Raw genomic sequence first — 21,859 nt, 5'->3', positions numbered from 1 at the left:
AAGTCTGATTTTTCTTATACATGGTAGTGTGTGTGGCTTTATGGAATTTTCATTTTATTAGGGATCCAAATGAGAGGAAGAGTAATGTCTTGATTATTTTGTTGGATGCATTGGGTTCTTTTTGTTGTACTTTGGGTAGGGAGGGAAGGAGTTAGGCTTTGGATGCTGCAGCTAATTTTGCTTCCAAACATATCTTCAGTTTGATTTATGTTCCTGGTTCTCTTCGTCTTCTTGTTCTTCCTTTTTTTTTTTTTTTTCCCCTGTTTTTCTTCTTTTTTTTCTTTTATTTGGAAAACTAGGGTTCCCTCCAAATAAAAAGTTTTTGTGTGGATTGCTACCCTCAATAGAATTAATACTAATGATTTGCTTACAGAGAAGAAGGCCTGATAAAGCATTACCACCTTATGCATGTGCTATTGGGGTTGGGAAATTGTTCACATTTGTTTTTGCATTGTCCCTATGTAGCATCTGGAACAAGTTTGGGGAGCACTGTATCTGTCCTCGTCAGGAACTGCCATTTGTACCGTTCTTCCACGGTGTACATGATCAAAACTTTTTTCTTTACTTCTTTTGGTTGATCAAGGGTTCCACAATTCTTTATCTTAAATTCCTCTTTCTGTTTTAGCAAGAGAAATGTTATGGAAGAAAACGGACAACTTGTATTGCCTAATCATGAAAATTAATTTTGGTGAGTGTCAGATTTATGAAAATCTTACCTTAGAAAAAGAACATATCTCAAGTGTGACATTTTCTGAGACCCAACTGTTGAACTCCATTACTTCTACATCCACCAACCCTATAATCATTTTACTCTAATTTGATTTTTCTCTTCATTGCAAGTTGCAACACTCCTTGGGCAATTCCCTTAAAGGTTTTTATTTATGATTCTCAATGGTCTAATGTGCCACCAATTTTATGAGGAAAAAAATGCATTTCCAATCTACCAAATGGTACTTGAATTCCTTCCCCAAGCACAGAGAAAGTCTCTTAGAAATCTTTCCAATGTTGTCCCAACTGGAGCAGGAATCTAGGGTGTTGACACAGAATATGGTTGCTAACTTGCCAATGTATGCTAAAAATGTTGAAAATCACTTTCCTTCCTATCAAGCCTTCTTCTGCTATCTAACATGGGATCCTTTGCCTTACAAGAAGGCTGAATATGCTGCAAGAACCCTAGTCTTCTTTAATTATAGTTTGTAAAGAATATTGGATGAAATTGAATTTTCTGGAATATTTGTATTTTGGGATTTAATAAAAAAATTAATCTATAGAAGTCCTGAATGCTTTGGGATAAATTTGTGGAGGAAAAAAATAATGGTAATGCAATTGAATAGTTTGGGAATCTCACTAATTTTTTCTTTCATGATATATGTTAATGATTATCAAGCTATTTTGATGTGAAATGAACTTCAAGTTTGTCATAAGCAGGTGTTAACTGGGCATTAGAAGGTCGAAGACTCTTGACATATAACCTTAGTGACCAGAGTCAATATAAGTGGTCATGCTACAGTGCTTTATTATTAAGTCAGAGTGATGGAAATGTAGACATCTTTGAGGAAGGCGGACCTTGATATGTGATTGCCTGGATCTGCTGTTGTATGTAATACAATTTATTCTTTAGATGGTAAAATGGCAGTGTGCTTCTGCCTTGGGTTCATCTTCCATGTATATGTATATGTATGACTTTAATGTTAATTTAATTCCTTTAATAACATTAACAAAAAAAAATTGTTTTTGACACTACATGACATATTATTGCTTATATATATATATATATATATATATACACGTGTGCATGTATTTATGTATGTATATGGTATCACTATCTAATTTATGTTATGCATTATTCCCATGTATGACAACATTCGCTTTATTTTTGCATTTGAGAACCTATTTCTTCATACCTAGATTTCAATTCAGCTTGTTCATAGTTTGGATTCGATCAAGGTGCCTCCAACCTCTGCGTTTATGTGTTTATGGTATCACTATCTAATTTATTCCGTATATTAATCTTATTTATCAAAATATTGTTCTTTACTTTTGCATTTGAGAATTGAGAATCTTTTTTTTTTTTTCATATCAAGGTTATAATTCAGCTGGTTCGTAGTTTGGATTCAATTAAGGTCCCTGCAGCTCGTGCAATGATTATTTGGATGGTGGGAGAGTACAACTCTATAGGGCAAATAATTCCAAGGATGTTAACCACTATACTTGCATATCTTGCTCAGTGCTTTACTTCAGAAGCAGTGGAGACAAAACATCAGATTCTTAATGCTTCTGTTAAGGTGTGGGAAATTATGAATTGTTCTTGTTCATAGTCTGCTTGTTATTAGATTTTATGAATATATATTATTAGGTTTCATATTAGTCTGCTTTCATCCTTTGATTTTATGATTTCATAAAATATTTTTGGTTAAAGTGTGGAGGACAGAGTTGTTCATGAAGCCAGGTGACTGGAGGTGTAAATTCATCATGTTTCTGGGGGTATAGATGGATATCATGGTGTGAGATTATGCCTTGTCAAAAATATGAATAAGATAAATGAATTTGTTGGTTCAATGTAGTAATATTAAAACAATGGCATATGTATGTTAAGAAATCCTATTAAAACGTAATTCATGGAAGAAATTTTAATGAACTTAAATGGACGTGTATAGGTCTAAAATAGTATACATGCTTGCATGTGTAACTGCAAGGAGTATTTAAATCGAAAATGAAGAGAAAAGAATAAAATGCAATCAGCTCAATAATGCTAGCCAATTGCGGTTGATATCCTCAAAGCAACAGTCCTTGAAACAACTCGAACAAGCCCAAATAGATGCCAATATCTGACTCTGTCCCAATATAAAGATAGAGACAATCTCTTGCCAGAGAAGATTCAAGCATTTCCTTCCAACCAAATTCCTTAGCTATTTTACTTGGTAAAAAATAAAGTCAGTCAGGGCAGGAAGCTTCTGAAGCATTGGGTAAGTTTAAGTTATTTAGGGATGCAATTTGAGGTTGGCGGATGTTTGGGACATGCCGCTGTGAAATGTTTGGGGTATGTTCAAGTTCCAGTGTGGGAGGCTGTTTGTGTGTGATGTTAGCTTGCTTGTGTACTACCTATTGAAATATATACAAACACAAGTGTATGGATATTTATATGTATTACATGAGTGTATGGATGTGTGCATTTCTTTGTGCGCATGCACTCATAAGTTTGTGTATTTATGGATTCGTTTGCTTTGTTATAGCCTCAATAGTTTTTTGTTTATTTCCTTTTGTTTAAGTGAGTTTTTAGGGATAGCAATATCTTATCCCTCCTCCACACTTTTTCAGGTCCTTTTATCTGCGAAGGAGGAAGATTTATTGACATTTAGAAGACTTCTAAATTATGTTCTTGAATTGGCTAAATGTGACTTAAACTATGATGTTCGGGACCGGGCCCGTATTATGGAAAAACTTCTTTTGATCCAGTTAGGATCTGATTCTTTGGAGGAAAAAATAAATTCTCTGCCGCAGGATAAGGACCGACTACATATACTTGCAGAATGTGTGTTTGAGGAACAAATAAAATTGCCATCCCTTGAACCCATTAATTACCGGTTCTGTCTTCCTGGATCTCTTTCACAGATAGTTCTTCATGCAGCTCCTGGGTATGAACCTCTCCCTAAGCCTGGTAGTTTGCAATTGCATTTTAAGAACCTAAGCCAATACTCAGATCTGGCTTGTGCGATGAATGCATCACGAGAGGAGGCCTCATGCAGTGACTCCAACAGGGCAGATGATCCTGATGCAGCATCAGAGTCTTTAGATGAGGAAAGCACTTCTGGATATAGTTCTCAGTATTCTAATGCTGACTCAAGCGGGAGTGATGGCAGTGATGATAGAGTTTCTGAAGGTGATGATAATGGTGATCCTTTGATTCAGTTGTCAGATAATGGGGATTCTAGAAGGCATAATGGTTCTGATAAATTAGAACTGATGTCTAAGAGAGCCCTGGAATCATGGTTGGATGAGCAGCCTGGTTCATCTAATCTAACTGCATCTGAACAAGGTCAAGTCCGGCGATCTTCAGCAAGAATCTCTATTGCAGATATAGGTGGCAGAGTTAAACCTAAAATCTACATGCTCTTAGATCCTGCAAACGGAAATGGATTAAGAGTAGATTCATTTTCATCTGATATTTCAAGCATATCCCCACAGCTTGTTTGTGTAGAAGTTTCCTTCAAGAACTGTTCCTCAGAACCCATGTCAAAAGTAATGTTGGTAGATGAGGAATCTGAAAATGGCCTTGGTTCTGCAAGCCCAGTGTTAGCTACAGCTGAGAGGTGATTTTAACCTGCATTTGTTTATGAAATGCTCCTTTTTTTTATTTTAAATTCAACTTTCTATCCTTTGGTTGGATTATTTACCCAGTTAGTTTTGAGGTGTTTGTAAGTCTGAGCATGATTTCAATTTTCGAATTCATAAATATCGCAGAATTTCAAGGTTGGATGTTGCGTAAACTGCAGATTGGCAACGAAATTCTTGGTCAACCAACTTGGTTTTCTTTTCCAAGTAACTACATTAGGACTTCGAGGTTAAATTAAAGTTATGGATTCTAATAAAAGTTTTGCTGAATTTGGTTTAGCTCATGTGGCCAAATATGAACTTTCAGGTTAATGTCCTCGGCATTTTTGAGTCTTGGCTGCTTCTTGTAAAGTTATTAACATCCTTTACATGCTCTTATTTGCGTTAGGTAGCTAACAGCTAGCGTAAAATTTGTCAGATCACTATGATATGAATTTTTACCGAATATTTGTTAGGACGTCCCCTATGAGCGACGCGTTGCACTTGTTCCACCCGGGTGTAGCAAAAAGTGGGCAAGGGTGGGCTAGGTCGTCACCCTGAAGCGATGCGTTGTGTCGGCGCTCGGGTACGATATCAAATATGCGAGAGTTCATGCATCATTCTAGACATGGGCAAGTTAAGACGTTAGTTCAGGAAATTAGGATTAGATTAACAACTTGGAATATAAGGATGCTTACGGGTAAAAGCATGGAAATTGTGGATGCGATGATCAGAAGAAGACTTAATATAATTTGCCTTCAAAAAACTAAGTGGGTGGGGGAGAAAGTTAGAGAATTTGATAAATCAGGATTTAAACTTTGGTATACTGGAAAAGAAAAGCATAAGAATGGAGTAGAAATTATTATAGACAAAAACTTAAAATATAGCGTTGATGTAAATAGAGTAAGAGATAGAATTATAAAAATCAAGATGGTATTAGTACAAGAGATAATAAATATCATTAGTGCTTATGCTCCTCAAGTCGGCTTAGCAGAAAATCTTAATAGACAATTTTGGAAAAATATGGATAGTATTATAAAAGGCATACCAGGAACTAAGGAAATATTTATAGGAGGAGATCTGAATGGATACGCTGGAAGGGATAATAAAAATTATGAGAGGATATGGATATGGAGACAAAAATGAGCTGGGGGAGATGATCTTTGACTTCGCTATGTCATATGATTTGAGTTTAATGAATACTTGCTTTAAGAAGAGAGAAGGGTAGATCGTTTATCATGCAAGGATTGTAAAGTTATTCCAGGTGAAAGTTTAACCACACAACATAGAGTCTTAGTGTTAGATATATGTATTAAAAAATGAAAAAAAAAGAGGGTAAAATAAATTAGTATAAGAGAACTAGGTGGTGGAACCTAAAGGGAGAAAATATAATAAAATTTAAAGATAAAATAACCAAATATGGGGATTGGACTATAGAGGATGGGATAGATACAAATACTCTTTAGAGTAGATTAGTTAGCTCTATTAAAAAAATAGCAAAAGAGATTTTAGGTGAATCAAGGGGAAGATTCTCAAATAGCAAAGAAAGTTGGTGGTGGGATAAATATGTACAAAAAACCCATAAAGACAGAGAATTTGGCATAAAACATGGCAAAAATGTAGAAACAGGGATGACTTTGAAAAGTTTAAGGAGATAAGAAAAGATGCAAAAAAAGGCTGTTAGTGAAGCTAAATATAGATCATTTAATAGTTTGTTTGATAGATTAGATACAAAAGAAGGCGAATGAGATATATTTAAACTTGATAAAGTTAGAGAAAGGAAGAGTAAGGACTTAAGAAATGTAAATGTATAAAAAGTGAGGATGATATTGTCTTGGTTAAGGACGAAGACATTAAAGAAAGATGACAAAGTTACTTTAGTAATTTGTTTAATGAAAACCAAATAGAAGACTTAAACTTAGAATTGTAAAATGAGAAAAAAAACTAAAAATATGATATTTATTCGCAAAATTAGAGTTAATGAACATAAGTTTGCACTAAAAAAGATGAAAAATGGAAAAGCTATGGGACCAGATAACATCCCAATTGAAGTTTGGAAATGCTTAGGTGATAAAGGAGTTATATGGTTAATTAATTTATTTAATACAATTATAAAAACTAAGAAAATGTTAGATGAATGGAGGAAAAACACTTTAATACCTATATACAAAATAAAGGAGATATTAAAAATTGTAATAACTATCGTGGAATTAAACTTATGAGTCATACGATGAAACTATGGGAAAGGGTAGTTGAAAAAAGATTAAGGTTAGAAACAAAGGTCTCAAAAAATCAATTTGGTTTCATGCCTGAGAGATCTACCACAGAAGCTATACATCTTTTAAGAAGATTAATGGAAAAGTTTAGGGAAAAGAAGAGGGACTTACATATGATATTTATTAACCTTGAGAAAGCATATGATAGGATACGTAGGGAAGTTCTATGGTGGGTTTTAGAAAAAAAAGGTGTATGTAGTAGGTATACTGATGTCATTAAGGATATGTACAATGGAGTAATGATTAGTGTAAGGACTATAGATGGAGAAATTAGAGAATTTCCAATCTCCGTAGGTGTACATCAAGGATCTGTTTTCAGTCCTTATCTTTTTGCTTTAGTGATAGATCAATTGACTAAGAGTATTTAAAAGGAGGTTACATGGTGTATGTTGTTTGTAAATGATATTATATTAATTGATGAAACTAGGGACGGAGTAGAGACTGAGTTAGAACTATAGAGAGAAGCTTTGGAATCTAGAGGTTTTAGGATAAGTAGAATTGATGATGAAGAAATAAATAGCACTTGTAGATTTCGACACCTTGGATCTATTATGCATGCTAAAGGAGAATTTGAAGATGATGTAATGCATAGAATTAAAGCAGGTTGAGTAAAATGGAGAAGTGCTTCAAGTGTGCTCTGTGATCGTAGAATACTTTTAAAATTGAAAGGAAAGTTTTATCGGAATGTTGAGCGATGAAGAAACACAATATCCAAAAAGTAAAACTTGCCGAAATGAGAATGCTTAAATGGTTGAGTGGTATAACATTGAAAAATAAATTAAGGAATGAACATATTCGAGGTAAGTTTGGTGTAGTTCCTATAGAAAAAATAAGGGAGGCACGACTCAGATGGTATGGACACTTGCAACGTAGGCCGCATAGTGCACTAGTGAGGAAGAGCGAGTGAGTTATCGTTGGGGGGCTGTAGAAGGGGTAGGGGTAGACCTAAGAAAACCTAGGAGGAGATAATGAATAAGGATTTAATACTCCTGAATCTGTCAAAAGAAATTGTCCATGATCGTATAAATTGGCGGAAAATGATTCATATAGCCGACCCCACCTAGTGAGACTTAAGGCTTGGTTTTGTTGTGTTGTTGTTGTTTAGGTTTATGTTAGAGTAAGTTATCTCTTTTTCCGTTGAATGCGCATAAATTAAGTTGATTTATTCAGAAATAGTTGTTTTTAATGGTATACGATCTGGTACATTATGATCATATCTATTTTCTTTACGTGTACCATTTTCCTTTTAGGGCTAGTTTATGTAACAGATATCATCTTGATACTGCAGCTCCTCAATATCTCATGATGATGTGCCAACCCTCGTTCCTATGGAAGAGATTACTTCCCTCGAAGCAGGTCAGACAACAAAGAAGATGCTCCAGGTTCGCTTCCACCATCATCTCTTGCCTCTGAAGCTGGCCTTATGGTGTAAAGGAAAGAAGCTCCCTGTTAAGTTGTGGCCAGACATTGGATATTTTGTAAGACCACTTCCAATGGATGTTTTTGCCTTTGCAGATAAGGAATCTCATCTCCCTGGAATGTTTGAGTGCATGAGGAGGTCTGTCTGTCTGTCTCTCTCTCTCTCTCTCTCTCTCTGATTCATTAATTCATTCACTCTTCCAAACAAGCAGATGCATACAGTTGAGCACTGCCAATTGGGTATATTTGAAATTGCCACCTGAACCCTTGAGGCTTAGGGTGGGGGAAGAAAGTACACCTTTCATGAAGCATTATGTGGTACATCGTCATTGGTTAACACTTTAAACTGTAACACGAGAAGAACCACTAAGTGGAATCGGGACATATTGAGGAAATGCCCACAAGTATGTGCTTTTTTTGCTTCTTGTGTATGGCATGGTGATGTAGCACAATTTGTTGAAGTGGGCGGTGGACCACTTTGTTCCCCTCTGGAACTGACTCCAGAGAATTAGATCAAGGGGTTGTCAGGCTCTGAGCCCATCCATTGTAGGCCTAATTAGTTATTCAGAGTTTATTTGCACATGGGATTGTTTTAAGAATAAAATTTCCTGAAGGGTCCAGTTAATTGTTGGGTAATTTGGGATCATTGCAATTTCTGTTTCTTATGTTTTTATGAGTTGACTTACTGTAGTAGGTTTTGTTGGTTGATTTTGGCATATAATAATTGAGATCATTGTTTGTTTGCACTAATCCCTTCTCTCCCTACTTCCTCTCTCTCTCTCTCTCTCCATCACGTGTATTGCGACAATTTCTGTTTGTCACCTATTTTATAGTGTGAATATGGTGCTTTGAGAGTTTGATTGCGTTTGATGCACATTTAATTATTTGTTGGATATATTAAATTTTTTCTGAGTATCAATTATGCATAAATTTAAACTAGCTTTGCAAAGGATATATAGTGGAAAGCGGAAACACCTGATTTGTTGTTTCATGTTATAATGGACTTTGTAATTAGTTATCAGTATAAAAAAAATTGTTGATTGCGTTATTATTTGTCGTTTTTGGTTGTCGTGTCTGTCTTTGGTTCTTAGTGCATTCTTGACCAATGGGAGGTAGAAATTATGTTTATTATTATCTTTTGTCAAATTGAGGTAAAAAAAAGAGGTTAAATAAGCCTAGAATATCTCTTCTTGAGTTCGCCATTTGAGTTGAGGCGTTTGAAGATTCACCCTGGCAAGCAGTGGCCCTCTGGCACATTGCAATAACTTGGCTACCCCACGTTTAAGCTTTTAGGTAAAGTGATATGCATTAGAGTTGGTTTTTAGGAGGTCCTAGGTTATTCTCATGCCTGTGTTTATTATGTGGTGTTTAAAAAATTATTGTATTTCTTCTAATGGGTGTTATCAATCCTGTGTTTATCTCTCCATGTGTTGTCGAAGTATGGGGAAGTGTTAAAGATTGATATGCATTTCTGGCCCACAATCAATAGCTTGAACTTTTAGGTAAAGTGGTAATCTAATATATTAGAAGTGACAAAGACATCTTTGTCTTTTAGCAAATTTTATGCATTATAAAATCATGGGATTCAGTACTATGTTTTCACTCTCCAAGCGTCCAGTTTCTTGTCTCTTTATTTTCTTTTTTAAAAAAATTATTTCTTTATTTGGAAAATGTAATTGATTTTTCTTGCATTGTTGTGATAGGTGCACCTTCACTGACCACATTGGGGAACTAACGAATGACATTGGTGGAGGCACACTAGTGAAAGATATGTTTCTTGTTGTCTGCAAGAGCCTAGCAGTAAAGATGCTTAGCAATGCAAACCTCTTTCTCGTGTCTGTGGATCTGCCCGTTGGTGCCAATCTTGATGATGCTTCAGGTTTGTGCTTAAGGTTCAGCAGTGAGGTCTTGCGCAATTCATTACCCTGTTTGATTACCATTTCAGCTGATGGTAAATGCTTTGAACCATTGAATGTGTCTGTTAAGGTCAATTGTGAAGAAACTGTATTTGGCTTGAATTTGTTGAACAGGGTTGTAGGTTTCTTAGCTGAGCCCTCTCTGACACACTAAAGTTGTGGAGAGTGGTATATACATTATCGAGTCATTGAGTATGGGAATAGAACTGATGGGAACTGGAATGAGTAACGATGGATGTCTTTTTTGAAATATATGGTTGCTTTACTTTTGAAATTCTGAATATTCAAGCTACATTATGTGCTTTTTATGTATAGAAGAAAAAAATTAAAATCAAAACACCATAACGATGTTCTGTCTTGTATGTGCACTGCTTCTCTCGGAGCATAGCTTCTTGATGATGTTAATGTGGGATATGGGAAGAGCGTCCTTATTTAAACAGCATAACCATGTTCTTTCTGTGAATAAGTGCACTGCTTCTCTTGGAACATAGGCAGATTTCGATTTGTGCAAATTTAGATAAAATTCAGTGTAAGTTATACTAGATTTTATCCAAAACCATAAAATTTAAATTCAAACTCTCTGCCAAATATAAAATTAGTTACATATTTCAAGTTTTAAAATAATGTCAACTTATGACTCATGAGCTATGACATTCAACCATTAAATTTCACTTATCTAATCTTGCTCTTTAAAAAAAAAAATTCATTGATCTAATTAACATTGTTGATATTTTTAAAGAGTGAAGATATCTATATTATGAGTCCAATATCCATTGTTATATACGAGCTACTTAAACTAATATTAAAAAATATTTAAAAGGATCATATTAAATATGTAATTAAGCCCATTTAATTTAAATTTAATTTAACTTATATTTTGACTTTCCAAGAATTATATAACTCAGCAGATAATATTTACTGGTCAAAATTTAACATCTTAATTCCATGTTTATTTACGGAAAGTAAAGAGTTAAAAATTTAAAAGATAAAAGAAAGATATTTTTCAACTTTTTATATAAATTTGAAAAATTAAGAACAAAAAAAATTCTATAAAAATAGTATAGAACTTTTTAATTTATTATTTATTTATTTATTTATTTTATAAATAATTATAAAAATAAAAATAATTTTATAATTTTTTGAAAAGCTAAAATGAAAAGTAAAAATTATCTTTTACGACTAAATGGCCCCTTTAATTCTTAGAGATTATTTTGTATTATCCATTAAAACAGGGATATATATATATATATGTTCGTATAGAATTGAATTTATTATGTGACCCAATTTTTTTCTTTTTCGAAAAGATAATATCATTATGAAAGAAGAAAACAAGCAAGATGCTTAAGAACTTCAAATAAGCTCACAAAAAAAGGCGAGGATAAAACAACCTCTCACATCAAAGAAGATACAAGAGCACAAGTCTGTATTGCCTCTTTTGATTGGAACTTTATAGATCAAATTCAAAAACTCCAACACTTGATTTGCTTCCTCTCCTCTACTTTGATGCTTAAACACCAGACACCAAAAGAGACTATATATTATTATGAAGCTGCAAGACATTTGTAATTTTAGACTTTTGCTGAGACGCCATGACGAAAAGGTTATGGAAAAGGATAAAAAGGGTGTTGAAGGAGGCCCATTTGTTAGTTCAAAAGTTTGTTTTATTCCCGTCCCCAATAAAAATCTTCATATGATCCCATGTAACCGAATTGAGTTTAAGGATATTCATCCAAAAACTTCCACCTATGGTACCATAGGGGATAGGGGAGCGCCATATGGGTATACTGAACCCATACTTGACACATTATCACCTTTTTTCATTGGCTATTGTCTTCAATGGCAAATCTCCAAATTCATTTGCCAAGGAAAGCCTTATTATATTCATGATCTCCAAGCGCTTGATTCCAAGCCCTCCTATATTTTTGGAAAGAGTAACTGACCTCCATCCAACTAGGGAATATTTAAAACTCTTAGACGTTCCTCGCCGGTGGAAATTTCTTTGGTATCTTTTCATGAGCCTAGAAATCTTCTTCTATAAAGGTAAAATTGACATGTAATAAATGGGAAAATTGGGAAGTATTGAATTAATCAAAGTCAATTTGCCTACCATAGAGAGAAAATTTGACTTCCATGTTGCCAACTTCCTTTCTATTTTATCAAGAATCAGGTCCTAAACATGTCTGTCTAACAATTTTGCTCTCAAAGGAATGCCAAGGTAAAAAGAAGGGAAGGAGCCCATTGAACTACTCAAAATATCTGCTTAAGAGTCCACATCCGCGATATCTTCGATCAGGAACATGCAACTTTTTGATAAGTTAACTTTCATCCCAGTCACTGCCTTAAAGTAAAGCAAAATTGCCCTAAGATTTCTAAGCTCTGAAAGGGAATTATTGCAAAAGATAATTGTGTCATCAGCAAAAAGGAGACCGCTTATGAATCTTGATTCCTTCGATCAAGTTTTTCTCCATACCAAGGGTCATCATTTGAGAAAGCACTTCCATGATAATAAACATAGATAAAAGAGTCCCCTTCTCTAATACCCCTCGAGCTTTTGAAAAAACCTAAGACCTCACCATTAAGCAATAAAGAAAAAGAAGTCGTACGTATAAGTGCACCACTTTATCCAACTTCTCCATTTGGCTTCAAACCCCATTAAGTCCAATAAATTGCTCAGGCATTCCTAATTAACATGATCAAACGCTTTGTCCGAATCGAGCTTGCAGACAAAGCTTTCGCACTTAATTTTTCTTCCTCGAGAAATCAGTACTCTTGTTAGCAACGAGGGTAGCATCAAGAATTTGTCTGCTTGAGACAAAGGCCATTTGATTATTAGAAATTATCAACGGGAGCACCATTTTCAGCCTAATGGATAGAACTTTAGCCAAAATTTTGTAAAAGATACCCACCAGGCTAATAGGTCTAAAATCTTTAATGATCTCTGCTTCACTTTTTTTTTTTTTGTTATTGTTTTTTGGAATGACAATAATAAAAGTGGCATTCAGACTATTCTCAAACTTCTTATTTAAGTGGAATTCATGAAAGGTTGAGATAAAATCATTCTTCAAGAATTTCCAACAAATTTTGAACAAAACAAGTCGTGAAGCCGTCCGGACTCGGCAATATGTCCCCATTCATCATGGTCAGAGCATTCAAAACTTCTTCCTATAAGAAGGGCCACACCACCTCGTTCCTACAATGCAAAGGCAAAATAGGAGTATTTTTCCCTGCAATATGGGGCCTCCAAGAGAAATATTCTTCCAGAAGATCCTGAAAAAACTTTTGGCTTCGTCTTTGATCTCACTAGGCTTCTCACAAACTTTATTGTTAATAATCATTCTTGAAATGAAACGGCTTCTTGTGTGTATTGAGGCCATTTTGTGAAAAAATCTAGTGTTCTTATCCCTTGCTTTAAGCCATAACTTCCTTGATTTTGTTCTCCAAGAAATTTCCTCATGGTCCAACATTTGGAGAAGATTCTTAGTTGCTTCCTCCATGCGGGCTTTCTCATGTGCTTCAAGACTACCCGTTTCATATTTTTTTGTTCCAGTAATCTATTGCTTCAATTAAATTTGCTTTCATTGAATGCTCCCCTACAACGAAATACCTATTTCAAATTTTTAATTGCTTCTTGACGTGTTTAAGTTTCTTTGGCAACACGAACGAAGCTGATCTGTGGAAAGTGACCGAATTCCACCAATCCTCAATTTTTTTCCTTGAATCAATTAATTAAGAACCACCTGTTATCGAATCTAAAAAGAACTTTTCCCCAGCTAATGTTGCCGCAGTCTAGTAAAATGGGTTTGTGGTCAGAAATACAACGAGTTAGAGCTTTTTGGCACACCTGAGGAAACAAACCCAACCAAAGTGGACAGAGAACCTAGAAAAAGTGGGGATGATGTGATTATTGGACCACATATAAGCTGCTCCGCTGAGAGGTAGATCCATCAAATTCCATTTAGAAATAAAATCTGAGAAATCGCTTATGGACCTCGAAATATTAACGCATCCTGTTCTCTCGTTGGGAAACCTAATTTCCTTGAAATCGCCGTAAATGCACCAAGGGAGAGGGGAATTATTTTTTATCCGGAGAGTTCTGCCCATAATGATATTTTTTCCTGACGACAATGTGGTACACGGCCGATAGAATCCACTCTCCTCTCGCAAAGGATATTCTGAAATGTCAGTGAGAAAGAAAAATTACCTTCAACAATTTATTTTTGTTTGAATATACTAGATTTCCATGCAACCAAAATCCCTCCCGAAGCTCCCCTTGAGCTCAAAACTGCCCAATCAACATTATTGACTTTCCATATGGACTTCATCGTTACTCTTTCAATGGATTCCAACTTTGTTTCCCGAAAACAAATCATGTTCGATCTCCAAACATTTGGCATATGTTTAATTTTGCTCCTTTTTTCCTAAGTGTTTGGCCCTCTGACATTACATGATAAAATTTTTGGATTCATATTCATCAAAAGTGCTTTAAAATTCTGCCCACAATCCTCCATCCTAATACCGACTCCACTGCCAATTCCTATTGCACTCTCGATGGCCCAATCCTTTGATTTTTCCTCATCCGTGGCAAAATTAAAATAAGAGAAATCCACAACTAAACCACAATTACAGCAGGATGAAGGACTTACCTGAGAATTGTTCTGAGGTTGTGGGGGGTCGACTTCAACAAGCTGCTTTTTGGGCTTCCACACTTGCTTAATTTTAGGCTCAATCCGCTTGGCTTGTACTTCAATCCTGCACTCATATTCAAGGGTTGACTTGATGTAGAAAATATTGGATACACTTTACGTATCACCTGATAGGCTAATTGGTGCATCGGGATTACTATGATTTTACCATGTATATGATTTGTTAAACAGAAAATTTATAATTGCCTAATTTAATTAAATTACAAACATATGGTGAAAATATATTCGTCCAGGTGGTTACATAAGATGTGCCTAATATTTCCACTAATATATGGGGTCATTTGTTTGAATTTTAATTCTTGGCTATAGAATTGGGAGCTGAGTTTGCAAAGAAATTAGGTTGTTCTTAGATTTGTTGTAATTTGAATGGAAGAAGTTTTCATTTTGATTTTTGGGTGAATTGTTCCGAAGATCCCAAGCACATGAATACAAAAGGCAAAATAAAATATTTAGAATAAAAAATTGCATCCCCAAATCACATAATTTTTATTTTGAAATTTGTTGACATTTTTTTTAAGTGGATAAAACATTGAATTTGTGTTCAAAATTCGTACGTTTGAATTTTTGAATTGAGGTAAAACATATCCCAAATCTATTCCTCCAAATACTATCTTAAAATCTTCTTCTTGAATCTTGAGGCAATCTTATATTTAAAAGAATATTACAACCACAAAACAACTAATCTTAGGGGGAAATTTGTAAAACTTCCTTTACTAATACACTTCCTAAATTCTTGGTGAGTGTAAATTTTGAATCTTAGATTTCGATTTGTGCAAATTTGGATAAAATTCAAAGTAAGTTATATTGCATTTTATTCAAATGCATACAAATTTAAATCCAAACTCTCTCCCAAATGTAAAATTAGTTATATATTTCAAGTTCTAAGATAATGTCAATTAATGACTCATGGGCCATGACATTCAACCACTAAATTTCATTGATCTAATCTTACTCTTAAAAAATAAAATAAAATTCATTGATCTAGTCAACATTGTTAATATTTTCTAAGAGTGAAGATATCTATAATTCCAATATCCATTCTTATATACGAGCTACTTAAATTATCATAAAAAATATTTAAAAGGATTATATTAAGTATAGAATTACACTCATTTAATTTTAGTTTAACTTAACTTATATTTCAACTTTTCAAAAATTAAATAACTCAACAGATTATAGTTACTGATAAAAAATAATACAATTATTATTTATTTATTTTATAAATAATTATAAAAATAAAAAGATTTTTATAAATTTTTGAAAAACTAAAACAAAATGTAAAAATTATCTTTTACAACTAAATGGATCCTTTAATTCTCGGAGATCATTTTGTATTATCCATTAAAATAGGGATATATATATATATATACATACGTGTGACCCAATTATTGTGGAAGAAGAGAGCCAACGTGTCTATAAATAAGGCCTGAGTCCATGTTTTCAAAAACACAAACACCTCTCTCTCTCTCTCTCTCTCTCTCTCTCTCTCTCTGAAGTTTAGGAAGAATTAAGACGAATAAGAAGAAAAAGAAGAAGAAAAGATTATAGAGAGAGAGATCTGATATTGTGCGTAGGTATGTTTCAGGGGAATCAGTACTACTGGGTCGCAGCCGGAGAGTGCTCGGCGCCGGCGAAACAATCCATATGGACTCTTGAGGAGAGCCGAGTCTTTGAGGAAGCCATTCTACTGATTCCCGAAGGATCGTCACATCGGTGGGAGAAGATCGCCAGCTTACTCCCCGGGAAGTCGCCTGTGGAGGTGAAGGAACTCTACGATGCAGTTCTTCGCAATTGGAGAGAGATGGACGCTGCCGAACGAGTTGAGTCGTCGAGTTACATGAACCAGCCGGCTCCAGTGCTGGGCCAAGTGCCGGTTCTTCACAATTGGAGAGAGATGGACTCGGCCGAACGAGTTGAGTCGTCGAGTTACATGAACCAGCCGCCTCCAGTGCTGGGCCAAGTGCCGGTTCTTCACAATTGGAGAGAGATGGACGCGGCTGAACGAGTTGAGTCGTCGAGTTACATGAACCAGCCGCCTCCAGTGCTGTGCCAAGTGCCGGAACCCACTCAGATATCGGTCGAGGCCAGGCGGGTGCACGGCGAGGATCAGTGCAAGAAAAGGACTCCCCAGACGATAGAAGAACACAGGTAGAGTAAATAATAATAATAATAATAATAATAATAATAATAATAATATCCATTCAAGAAAAAATATTTAATAATGCATGGAGAACGTGCATGGATGCAGGTTATTCTTTGAGGAAGCTCTTATGCAGTTTGTCGCCGGAACGCCGCTCCGGTGGGATACGATCGCCTGCTATCTCCCCTGGATGTCCTCCATGGAGGAAGCAATGTTTCACTGTAGGAGCGAAACGGAACCTGGACAAGTCGACCTGCCGAGTCAGGTGAATGAGCCGTCGCTCGTTCTAGACTCAAGGCCGCCACCGCCACCGCCACCGCCCACTCACATTCCGTTGGGGGCCAGGTTTCCCGTCCTGGAGTCGGGGTCGACGGTGCCGCCACCCTCTCAGATTCTGTTGGGGGCTAGGCGGGAGCACGACGACAATCCGCCCAAGAAAAGGATTTTCTGGACCGAAGAAGAACACAGGTTAGAGTAATTAAGAATACTAATATTTAATAATTAATGTTTAGCCCGGTTGACTCAAATGGTAAGACTAGTTGTGACTTTGGTCAACCCTAACGTCACGGGTTCGGTTTTTCCCTGGAAAAGTTTTATCGGGTGAATTACCAATGGTGGCTACAGTCACAGGAGTTATAAATATATATAATATATATATTTATTTGATCATTAATACTGATTAAAAAGTTTCTTTTTAAATATTTCTGGAAACGTATTAATTTGGGGTGGTATGGGAAATGCATGGGTGGATGCAGGTTATTCTTGTATGGGCTGGAGAAATACGGGAAGGGAAAATGGAAGAAAATAGCAAATGAAGTGGTGTTGACAAAAACACCAGCCCAGGTGGCCAGCCATGCCCAGAAAATTCTTCCTTCCTCGCACAGTCCTGCAAATCAGCTCAAGAGAACTAAGAGGTCAAGCATCCATGACACACCAACGCCTTTCCCTCCAACGATCCATGAAGAACAAATTACCATGCAGCTTTCTGTAGCATACGATGTTCATATGCCCTTAGTTTTAGTTAGAGATCGCAGAAAAATTGTAACTCACTTCTATTATATAGTGAAAGATTAGAAGTGGACTTCAGTCCCGTGGTTTTTACCTTCATATTGAAGGGTTTTCCACGTAAATTTTGGCGTTTGTTTGTCTAGATGATTTATGATTTTATTATTGATTATCTTGATTCTTTATTATAGATTATTCTACTTTTAAATCATGTCTAATTTGATTACTTTGTATAATGAAATGTAGTAGGAAAGGATTAATAAAATGAAAATTTGAATGCAAATTGAATATGACTAAATTAAGAGAAAATTTTGATTTTATTATACTATTCTTATGTACCAAACTTGTAGTTAATGTTAATTTGAACAAGGGAGACGGAAGGATGTCGATCTTGAACTATTTTGCTACCTTTAGGAGTATATATTTTGAACTCTAGGTTTCAATTTGGGTGGATTTAGACAAAATTCAATACAATTTTATATTGCATTACATTCAAATCCAAAAAAGTCAAATTCAAAACCTTCTCACAACATAGAATTTGTGTTTTTTGCAATCATCCCCATATCTCTCTTCCCTAACAATCCTAGCTAGTAGGAGAGCATGCACATTAAATGTATTTTCCTTGTTCAATATCTAATAAGAAGCTTGTATAGCCAGACGCCATCAAATGGTGACTAACCAATATAAAAATTTAGGATTCAATATGAAAAGAAATAACAATTTAAGGTTCAATTGAAATATTTAAGACATAATAAATAACTTAATTTTCTAAATATGTTTTTAAAATTTCTTTAAAAATATTCATAAAAATCTAAAAAATCATTCTTATTATTTGAATTAGCCCCCTAAATTAAAAAAAGAATTGAATGATATCTTATTTATTTGAATATAAAACACCATGTTCAGTACTGCCCTAAAAATTATCACCCTAAGCCTATTATGTACATTTTAAAAATAATTTAAAAAAAAAATTTAGTGGGAGTTATATTTCACACAGCTTAGATCAATGTTGATCTTCCCATGGTCCATGCAATGGTCTAATGGAGTTTTAGCATAAACATCCCATTATAAACACTCTCAAAACTTTAGAAAAATATTCTTCCTAATTTTTATTCAGGAGAAAATGTCTTAACGTTTTGCAAAGAAAAGAAAAATACAATTTAGCGGAACCTTTTTGGCAAAAAAAAAAATGGTGAGAGGTTAGAAATAACACGGCCCTGCATACGCCTGGAACAAGAAGGAGAAAATACAAAAATTGACACGAGCCAATGGATCGGCCCGTTGACTGCACATCAATCTAACTTGGAGGAGATGTGGGAAGAATCGAGGAGTGGCGAATCGAAGGGTAATTGAGTGGAGAGGGGGGCTGGAGCAAATGTACAGGGGACAACAAATCAGAAATGATGGTAAGTTTTTTGTGTGGTGGAGGAAAAAGGAAACTAAATAGTTAATGACATCGATAGGGCAGGATGGGAAGGGGTTCAGCGCTGAATACGAACCGCCAAACACAGATCGACCCAAAATATAATGCACAGACAGCGGTAACCCACGAAAAGGTAGGATCCTAAGGGAGGGGGGTAAAATGGTAACCCTAGCGTACCGACACCAGGTGCACGTGGAGGTGAGAAGGAACATCCCAAGATACAAGTACAATGGATGGAGAGTCCGACCCCGTTGGTTCCCAAGCACCCTAAACACATCCAATCACAAATATATACGCAGCGGAATAAGGTCATCTATATACACATATGCAGTACCATACCAGAGTCTATACAAGAGCAGAACATGACTCTATAAAAGCGTACAAACGGTGCCCAAATGCATCTCAAAATGGCAACGCCACAAAAATACAGTCCTAACACTTACCCAAGCGTTACATGTAGTACACCGGCCACTACGCTCCCTTACACCAGGACGCTAGTTCCGGTTACCGAAGGACCTGTAAAAATGTACATACAGTAGGGGTGAGACACCTCTCAGTAAGAAAGAACACATGTTATATCAGTGTGGTGGCATTTGAGCGTTATCATGATAACAACATACACGTAGTTAAAAGGCATTCCAGTACTAATTTCCACAGTGCATACACGCACACATACACAAACATCATGATCAGCATCTTGGTGTCGTCACACACTTGGGCCCGAAGCCAGTTCTGCGACAATCCGGCGTTGGCCCAGCAACCCCGCGAAGCAGGCGCCATCGGCACATGGCTAGTCCCCGACTCCCATGGCATCGTACCCGGCGCTAAACCTGGTGGATCCACACCCTTCGGCTTGATCTGCTGGTATAGGCTCACGCCCTCGGATATAGAATCGGACACTCTTGCCTACATGGTAGGAATAAACACACGCCCTCGGATATAGAGCCGGACACTCTTAGTTCCTGGACAATTCGGAACCCCGTTCCTACTAGCCATTTAACATATCACACACACATGTATGCTCATATAACCAAACAAACCACACCCATTTGGTAATTTAAATCATAATTTTTCAAACAAATACAATTTAAACAAGTCAAGGCACGACCATCCCAATATCACAGTATAAATCAACATATACCCACGGTTTTCAACAAAACCAAGGATGCAGCCCGTTGCCCCCTTTTTTTCAAAACTGTAATAATGAAAAACCCATAATTTTCTCCATTAGATCCCCCCAAATGAGTAGCCAAAACATATACAGGACCGTGAACCATAGTTCCACCGAGTCCGATTTAAAAAATAACCAATATAAACATAATTCCCCTTACCTTTTCCCCGGATACCAAATCACGAACTCCAAGGCTCCTAAACAGCGAACCGAGTTCCAAAACTTACAAATCACAGTACAAAATATACTCACAAGACAGTTACTTACAAAACTACAGGATCAGAATTGAAAACCGAACTTGACCTCGATTTTTTTCCAAAACCCGAAAATCTCCAAAACGACATTTTGATCTGTAGAAATTGTAGAGAATCCTTCCACGATCCTCGTGGTAACTTCAGATAGCAGATCCCATCAACGATCGGCGAAGAAATCTATAGAGAGAGAGAGAGAGTAGGGAGAGTTTTATAGAGAGAGAGAGAGAGAGACATTTGAAGTTTTCTTAGTGAGGAAGTAAAGGAATTCTATTTATAGGCCTTTGAACCCCAGGCATTTCATCGACGAAATGGTGTTCTGGTCGACGAATCTTTCACTGACTCGTCGACGAATCGATGGCCTTGTCAACGAATTTGGGATCTCCGATTTTTCTGAGAACTCCTCGGCTTCTCCTCGTCGACAAGTTTCTAAATTTCATTCGACGAGGAAGAACAAAGGCTTTGTCAACGAATTCCTGACTTTGTCGACAAAAGTACAAATTCCCAATTTGCCCCTCTCTTATTTATTTAAACACGGTTATCACGATTCGAGTTCTTACAATCTCCCATTCTAACAAAAAATTCGTCCTCGAAATTTGCCATCTCTCATTCACAAAGCATACCCAGAATACACATACACATACATACTCTCACTTATGGCGGAGGAATACCGTGGTTACATATACAATTGTCTCAGGAGCTCACAATACACACATACTCCTGACGACTAACCACCTATCCCAACCCACAGTAGGATCATGTACAAGTGCTCAAAACAACTTTGGATACCTCTGGCTGATTTCCGTTTCCAGTTCCCAAGAAGCTTCCTCAACCTCGTGGTTTCGACACAATACCTTCACTAACGGTATCTCTTTGGTACGAAGCTTCTGAACTTTACGGTCCAGAACCCGAATAGGTATCTACTCATACACTAAAGTATCCCCATTTTCCAACTCATCATAACTAATAATATGTGAAGGATCTAACACGTACCTCCTCAACATGGATATGTGAAACACATCGTAGACCCTCGAAAGTGCTGGAGGTAATGCAATCCTGTAGGCTACCTGACCCACTCGCTCAGGTACCTCGAATGGTAAAATATACCTCGGGCTCAACTTGCCCTTCCTCCCAAATCCCATCACCCATTTCATCGGAGCAATATGCAGAAATACCTTACCTCCCACTTCGAACTCTAAATCACGGCGGTGAACATCTGCTCAACTCTTCAGCCGACTCTGAGC

General features: G+C 36.2%; 1 protein-coding gene across 1 annotated transcript; it reads left to right on the top strand.

The window, feature by feature from the left end:
- The first annotated feature begins 2,074 nt into the window (after nt 1–2,074).
- Nucleotides 2,075–10,196, top strand: LOC131165320 (AP3-complex subunit beta-A-like). The gene is made up of 4 exons (XM_058122991.1): nt 2,075–2,285; nt 3,319–4,310; nt 7,876–8,145; nt 9,710–10,196. The coding sequence occupies exons 1-4, from the start codon at nt 2,142–2,144 to the stop codon at nt 10,074–10,076; spliced, it is 1,773 nt and encodes a 590-aa protein (XP_057978974.1). The 5' UTR covers nt 2,075–2,141; the 3' UTR covers nt 10,077–10,196.
- Nucleotides 10,197–21,859: the final 11,663 nt, after the last annotated feature.

Source organism: Malania oleifera, chromosome 10 (assembly GCF_029873635.1).
Source record: "Malania oleifera isolate guangnan ecotype guangnan chromosome 10, ASM2987363v1, whole genome shotgun sequence".
NCBI lineage: Eukaryota > Viridiplantae > Streptophyta > Magnoliopsida > Santalales > Ximeniaceae > Malania > Malania oleifera.
This window is presented reverse-complemented; position numbering and strand designations above follow the sequence as displayed.

What these genes read in the sequence shown, in the direction of transcription:
- LOC131165320 (XM_058122991.1), top strand. Translation starts at nt 2,142, where the DNA reads ATGATTATTTGGATGGTGGGAGAGTACAACTCTATAGGGCAAATAATT. An exon ending in TTCTTAATGCTTCTGTTAAG is followed by an intron (nt 2,286 to 3,318) that starts GTGTGGGAAATT and finishes ACACTTTTTCAG; the next exon opens with GTCCTTTTATCTGCGAAGGA. An exon ending in ATGTTTGAGTGCATGAGGAG is followed by an intron (nt 8,146 to 9,709) that starts GTCTGTCTGTCT and finishes TTGTTGTGATAG; the next exon opens with GTGCACCTTCACTGACCACA.